This window comes from Arachis ipaensis, chromosome B07 (assembly GCF_000816755.2).
Source record: "Arachis ipaensis cultivar K30076 chromosome B07, Araip1.1, whole genome shotgun sequence".
NCBI classification, from domain to species: domain Eukaryota; kingdom Viridiplantae; phylum Streptophyta; class Magnoliopsida; order Fabales; family Fabaceae; genus Arachis; species Arachis ipaensis.
In genome coordinates this window covers 4,260,087-4,267,044 of record NC_029791.2, presented here as the reverse complement: position 1 = coordinate 4,267,044, position 6,958 = coordinate 4,260,087, and the positions used below count along the sequence as shown (strand labels likewise).

At 29.7% G+C, this 6,958-nt stretch overlaps 1 protein-coding gene across 4 annotated transcripts in view; it reads right to left on the bottom strand.

The window, feature by feature from the left end:
- The window catches only part of LOC107609356 (transcription factor PIF4), a 7,343-nt gene extending 1,440 nt beyond the window's left edge, over positions 1 to 5,903 (bottom strand). The window contains exons 1-7 of one of the 4 annotated variants that reach the window (XM_016311297.2): positions 5,405 to 5,903; positions 4,641 to 4,749; positions 3,615 to 4,461; positions 3,056 to 3,154; positions 2,892 to 2,957; positions 1,461 to 1,526; positions 134 to 472 (exon numbers count right to left, since the gene is read on the bottom strand). In XM_016311297.2, the coding sequence (XP_016166783.1) occupies positions 134 to 472; positions 1,461 to 1,526; positions 2,892 to 2,957; positions 3,056 to 3,154; positions 3,615 to 4,461; positions 4,641 to 4,720 (1,497 nt within the window). In that variant the 5' untranslated portion in view covers positions 4,721 to 4,749; positions 5,405 to 5,903. Of the gene's footprint in view, positions 1 to 133; positions 473 to 1,460; positions 1,527 to 2,891; positions 2,958 to 3,055; positions 3,155 to 3,614; positions 4,462 to 4,640; positions 4,750 to 5,286; positions 5,382 to 5,404 lie in introns of those variants that run through there. The other 3 variants (XM_016311299.2, XM_016311298.2, XM_016311300.2) reach the window with 3 other exon arrangements.

Here is a 6,958-nt window from a genome sequence, read left to right as displayed (position 1 = left end):
CGTATTATTACATTTATATTATTTTTTAATTGATATGCCAAGTCAAAACATATCTTATTAAAATGAATTTTTTTTTGGGAATAAAAAAAGTGGTTTGAAATGTTAAGACTAAAATTAATTATTATTAGTTGACCTGAGATGCAGTTTGCATGAGATGATGATAGGCCATGTAACGTGCATATTGGTCTGCAAGGCATGGATTTTGCATCTGATGATTTTGGTAATTAAATGCACCCAAAACTGGATTTTGGCACATCAAAGCCTGGTTTGAAGGTGTTTGATGATGAGGCACAGACACAGTAGAAGGCATGTTGGATTGGTCAAGGGGCATTCTTGGTATTTGCATTGGATTTTGCATAGAAGAAAGAGAAGGTTGTGATGCTGCAGCCATTCCCATTGCACTCATTTGTGACATGTAATGCTGAATCCCAGGAAACATCACTGGTGTCATCCCTGCTCCCATCCACATTACCTAACACCACCAATCATAAAGATTTCTTAAGTTTTCAGGGAAATTTTCAAATATATCATGAGTAGGTAGAAACTCCGTGTAGTTAATTTCATGTGAAGTTGATAGCTGAGAATTGTTAAATAATTTGATAGATTTAACTAAATTGTCATCTAACAACTCTCACTTATCAACTTCACATGAAGTTAACTGCACTTGAATTCCTACTTCATAAGTATCGGTGTTTTAATAATTTAAATAGTTAATTTTAATATATATATATATATTGAGATCAACGGCTAAAATTATTAAAAGATCATTGTTTTTGAAATGCTTAAAATTCTTTCAAATTTTTATATGAGAGTAAATTATTATCACGATGCTATTTCTCCAAAAAACTTAAACTCACAGTAGGAGACAATATAAATGGTTTTATTTTTAATATGTTTCCTCAAACAAGAGTCTCTTTTGGATATAGAGCTCTAATATCAAATTATGATACCATTTTTTTCAAAAGTTTAAACGGATAAAAAGATGCAATATGAATAGCTATATCTCTAATAATTACAATTTAAAAATATTTTAGTGTTAACAATTTTAATTAAGGCTCATTTTTATACTAAGTAAAGAATCTTGTACTCTTTGTTAAATAAATAAAGAAAAATACTAGAGGGTCATCAAAATTTATTATTTTTTATTATTAATTAATTATTTTTTTTTCAAAATACGTTAGCATTCATCTTTTAATTAAAAAAGAGATAAACTAACACTATATTCATTAAAAAATTCGGTTAGTTCAACAAAATTTTTTAAATCTGTAAGTTCGTTGGATAATTAGAACTAGCCCAATATTTGATGGATGTCTAGTTAGTTTATGTATTTTGTAGTCTAAAATAGTTGTTTACTGTTTATGTTATTTTTTAGTTAAATATAAGAAGTTTATATAAAAAAAAATTTTGAAGTGAAATTTGACACAAATTAAATTCATTTATGATTTGTGTGGCACTTGTACCTGAAGCTGTAACTGAAGTGACTTCAAGTATTCAATTGCCTCTTCTAGCATTGATGCTTTGTCTGTCTGCAAACACATAAATAAAACACCACTTTGTTATTTGCCATAAAAGATTGAAAAAAGAAAAAGGGAAAGAAAAAAATAAAAGTTGACTCACAACTTACTGTTCAACTCACTTTTGCATAGCTGTTCACATTACAACTCACATTTTATTTGTGGTTGTAAAGAGTTTGGATTTAAGGTTGGAAAATCCATGGTTAAAGATAAATTTGATTAAAAATATTTTGACTAATCGGTGACCACAAAAAAACAACAGTAGAAGTAGAAGAAGATTTGAAACTTATTGAAAATCGAATAATGCTATATGATCAACAAATATTATTATTTTGATTAGCACATGGTCAGTAATAATTTGTACATATATTTACAAACGTTTTGCATACAAGAAACATATAATTTATATCTATATTTATCAGTTTTGCACACATAAATTAATATAATTTACACCTATATTTTTCAGAGTGTACATATATAAATTAATAAAATTTATTTGTTAAAAATAATTTAGTATTCATGCTGGTCAAATGATAACAAAAAATATTAAAAGTTGCTGACCCTAAAAAATTTCTCTTTCAAATATTATCACAAAATTGAATTAAATTAGATATCAAAATTAAAACAAATTTAAAGAATTTGGAAAACATCAACAACAAAAAGCATAAGCTTTATCTTTGTACATATTCTATTAAAATTACATAGAATAAAGTCCTGTTTTAATCTTTAATATTTAGGTTAAGTCTTACTTTCGTTTTTTACGTTTGAAATAACCTATTTTTATTTAAACATTTTATTTCGTTGTATTGTAGCCTTCTAGCCAAAACTAAAAACTTTTTCTTTCAAAAATATTTTCCCCCCTCTATTGTTATCTTCTTCTTTTTTTATTATTATGTTATTTTATTTTTAAATCACTATAACTACTATATTTATGATTTTTGTTGCTACTAGAAAAAAATGATAACGAAAGAAAGGATATTTTTAGAAAAAAAAAATTAATTTTGATTAGAGGACTAAAATAGAATAAAATATAACGTTTAGGATAAAAATAAAATGTTTTAAATATTAGAGATAAAATTAAGACTTAACCAAAATATTAAGTACTAAGACACTCCATTACTCAATTATATATATATGTGTATTATAAAATTTGCCTCCTTGAACAAAATTTTCTGGTTATAAACAATTTGTTACTACTTATAACTTGTTAGCTTAGTTATCAAGTTTTTAAACCATGGCAGACAATAGTAGTGTCTAGATCTGACTCTATAGCTTGATAGTGACAATATATGATTAAATGCATGCATCTACATAAACAAAGACTTAATTAAAATGAAGAAAGTTACAAGTCAGCGTGCATTGTATATGATAGTGAACCTTATTACTGTTTGGTATGAGTTGTTGGAGTGTTCTCATTTTCTCATTGATCCTGTCTCTTCTTCTCTGCATTAGTAAAAACAATAGTTACTGTTAAAAGAAAAAAGGATGAAAAGAAAAAAGTGTTTCAATTTTAGCAGAAAAATTATCATGATTCCCCTTACCCTTTCAGATAGGTTATGCACTTCTGCTGCACGGTTTCTTCTAGAAGATCCTGATCTCTGAGATGTTTTGTTTCCAACACCTGATTTAGGCTCTGTGGCCTAATGCATACAATAGACATAACTCACATTATCAGAAAAATGTAATAGTTGTCGAATTTATCGTCGAATTTTATCCGTTAGTATTATAGTTGAATTTTTTTGTAGAAATTTCTAACGGTAACAAAATCCGACGCAAAATATAACGTGAATTGGTTTTTAAATTTGAGTTAGATTTAGTGACTTACCATCAGAATCTGCGTCGGATTATCCGATGGTAATTATGCATATTTAAAATTTTAAAATTTTTCATGTTTTACCGTCGAATTTAAAGTTGGAAAAATTGGATGCTAATTTCATAATTTTTCCATCAGAACTTATAAATCTGATTATAATGTATTTCTGTCAAAACTTTTTTTGTTGGATATGATCTGACAATAAATCTGACGGTAATTTTGTATTTTTTCTGTAGTGTAAAAAATTGATAGGGTAAAAGAAATTGGAAAGAGAGAGAGGAATTCACCTCACTTTGTTCTTCTGATTCATCTGCATCTGTGATTTTCCTCTTTAGGCTAAGATGATTTCCTGTTGATAAAGAACAAGTAGTTTTTCCAAGACTACTACCTGAGCCACCAGAAGATGAAGTCACAGTTGCCTCAATCATCTCTGAAGATTTCCCCTTATTGTTACTCCAATTAGGAACACTTCTCTGAACACAATCTTTAACTGCTTCAGAGAAAGTAGTATCTTGTTCCTGAGGGATGATGTTGTTGCTGCCACAGTGACTTGATCCAACTGTCATAACTGAACACTCCCTACCCTCACTTTGTAGCACATTATTGTTACCATTAACTTTCTCCCTAAACTTTTGTTGTGCGGGTGCTGAAAAATGATGAGAAAACTTTGGAACCTTTTGTGATGATGATGATCCACCAACAAAGTCATTGGTTTTCTGATTAGATGAATCAGGAGCAACCTGGAATCTTGGAGCGGGCATAGGATTTATTGGTTTTATATTGTTGTTTTGTTGTTGTGGACTTAAATTTGCATTTGGGGTAGCAAATTTTGCAAACTTTGGTTCTTCCAATTGCTTGATTGGCTTGTAAGCCTCAACTTCACAAGGTGTCAATTGAGATAAAAGATTTGATGAGCAAAGTTCTTGTCCCATTGGATGATCCTCAACTTGGTATTGAATCCATGAAGCTGTCTCATCTTCTTGTTGACTCAAATTACTACTTGAGTTTCCACAATGAACACCATTCCTTAATGTTGATGATGCATCACTTTTCTGAACTGGTTTCCTTTGTGTTTGGCTGCTCAATACTACTTGCCCATTTTTCCATAGAAGCTCTACAAGATCTTGGTCCAGCCTGTATAATTGATCACATAGATATATGGTTAGAAAAATATCTGTCATATTCATTTGAAATTGAATTCAAAAGTGAATGATTGATGAGTTTGAACAGTGTTTAGTTAAAATGAGTACACTTGATATAAATCATAGTGAAGCTATATATAGAGAGAGAGATATAGATGACATAACACACACCCTATTGGACTCTTTTGATTGATGACACAGGCATCACTCTCAAAGTTCCAACCAGGAATAGTGCTGTTGTTGTTCATCATGGCTAACCAACCAAATCAGTTATATCTGTCTGAACAAAAGAAAGAGAAGAGGTTTTAGACAGACTATTGGAATAAACTTTTACAATAAGCAGAATAAAATAATCTATGCATGTACTTTTGTGTTAGTCCAGCATCAAATTATTGAGTTATCAACATAAGCATGTAAAGATGCATGAATTTATATAAAAGGAAAGAAGAAAATAATAATAAAATAAAGCCTTGTTGGGACATCTATGGAAATAGTTGCTTGTTTTTTGTTTTTTGGCCATTCTGATTTCTTTGAATAAATAAAGCACAGAAAGTTAGTTAAAATTCTCTTGAGTTCTAAAAATGGAAATCAATTTGGCTTTGCTATTACAGTTGAAAGGTACATGCACATTACCAGGAAACAAACAAGGCTCAGAGAAAGAATAATAAACAAATATGATGAAACACATACAAGAATTGTGAAAGAATAATCACCAACACTTAATAAATTTGGTAACAAAACCTGTCAACTCAACTTAACAAAAAAGCTTTAGCATAACTACAACACTCATAAACAGAGAAACAAAGAACTGTATTACTTGGATTAATGATAGACATGAAAAGAATAGACCCATTTTCAGGCAAGCAAAAAAGTAACTATAAGAACTGTATTTCTTTTTCTTCCTACAACTATAAGCAGAAAAAGAAGAACCCCACCTGATATATAAGGCAAAAAAACACTTTTTTTTTTATTTTTATATTTTATAGCTGGTTGACTAGAGGATACTATAGAAACTGAAGCTTCATTCTTCTCTCTGAAGAATGTGTTGTTGCATTTGCTTTATGGGAACAAGAAGAAAGTGAGGTTAACAGCAAGAAATAATGAATGTGACATCACCAATAAGAAGAAAGGAGAAGAGATGAAAATACAAGGCCCCAAGTTGAAGTGGTGCTTGTTCTTGTTCTTGTCAACGTTCAAACAGCTAGAAAAAACACGGCTCTGCATTTGTGGCATGTTATGATAGAATGGAATATAATACTCTAAATATGGGACCAGTTCTGTTGATGAGGACTATTTACAAACATGGGGTGTGCATAATTTTGCAAACAAGGCTTTTCTGATTGGTTAATTGTAGAAGTTAGAACTATGTGTTAAATAAATGTGAGTGTGTGTGTGTGTATAATATATCTAATTCTGTATGAGCATGGTGAATGGTATCAAAAAATTCAGGGAGGGTGGTGACAAGTGGCATAGTGAATAGAAATGTGCATTATTGGAGGATAGAAAAGAGACAGCAATGTCTGAATAAAAGTTGTGGCACTCATTATTCATACTAAATAATCTTTGAATCAAAGTATCTTTCAAAGGACAAAATAATAAGAAGAAGAAGAAGAAGAAAAAAAAAGTTTCATTAATCTTATTTAGGAGTATTGGAGCATGTAATTCAAGGAAACGTTACACTATTTATTTTATTTTATTCAATCATGATCTAATTATTATTGATAAGGTAAGATTTGACTAGAGATTTAATTAGTGGCAATTTAAAAATATGATGTTTAGTAAAAATGTAAAATACTCTAATAACTATTTTTTATAAAATAATTCTAAAGAGTGAGGTTCAAAAGAATGTTAATTATTATGGATTTTTTTTAAATAAATAAATTAAATATTATCATTATTGATATGTGTATTTTGTAGAGTATTTATATTTTTTCACATTTAGCCTTATCTTGTTTACAGTGTAAACGAGATAAGTATGGTTATATCTCGTTTACAGTTAAGGCATGCACATCTCTCCACGTATAACGTTTATGAACGCGTTGTGATACGTGTCTTATCTCGTTTACAGTGTAAACGAGATATAACCATACATAAAAAAAATTGTGGCCTATAAATATAACTCGTTGATAGACCTCCTTATCCCACTCCTCATCCACATTTCTCACATTCTCTTTATCCTTAGGCCAAGTTATTGATCTTTTTGAGTCTCGAGATGTTATGGCACGCAACCCTAACATCAATTGGCTGAATGCGCAGTGACACATTGCGGGAGCCATCGACTTTGAGGCTAATATTATCTTTTATAGTTCGAATTAATAATTTATTGCGATTTAAGTAATGAATAGACGGAATAGACTGAATGATATTTAGATAACACAGAATTTGTTAGTTGGCAAATAGGGATTAAGACATTTATAAGTAGTTAAATTTATTCACAGTGAACTTTTTATTCATAAGGAAGGCTTGTTGATAACTTTGTTTGCAATAGT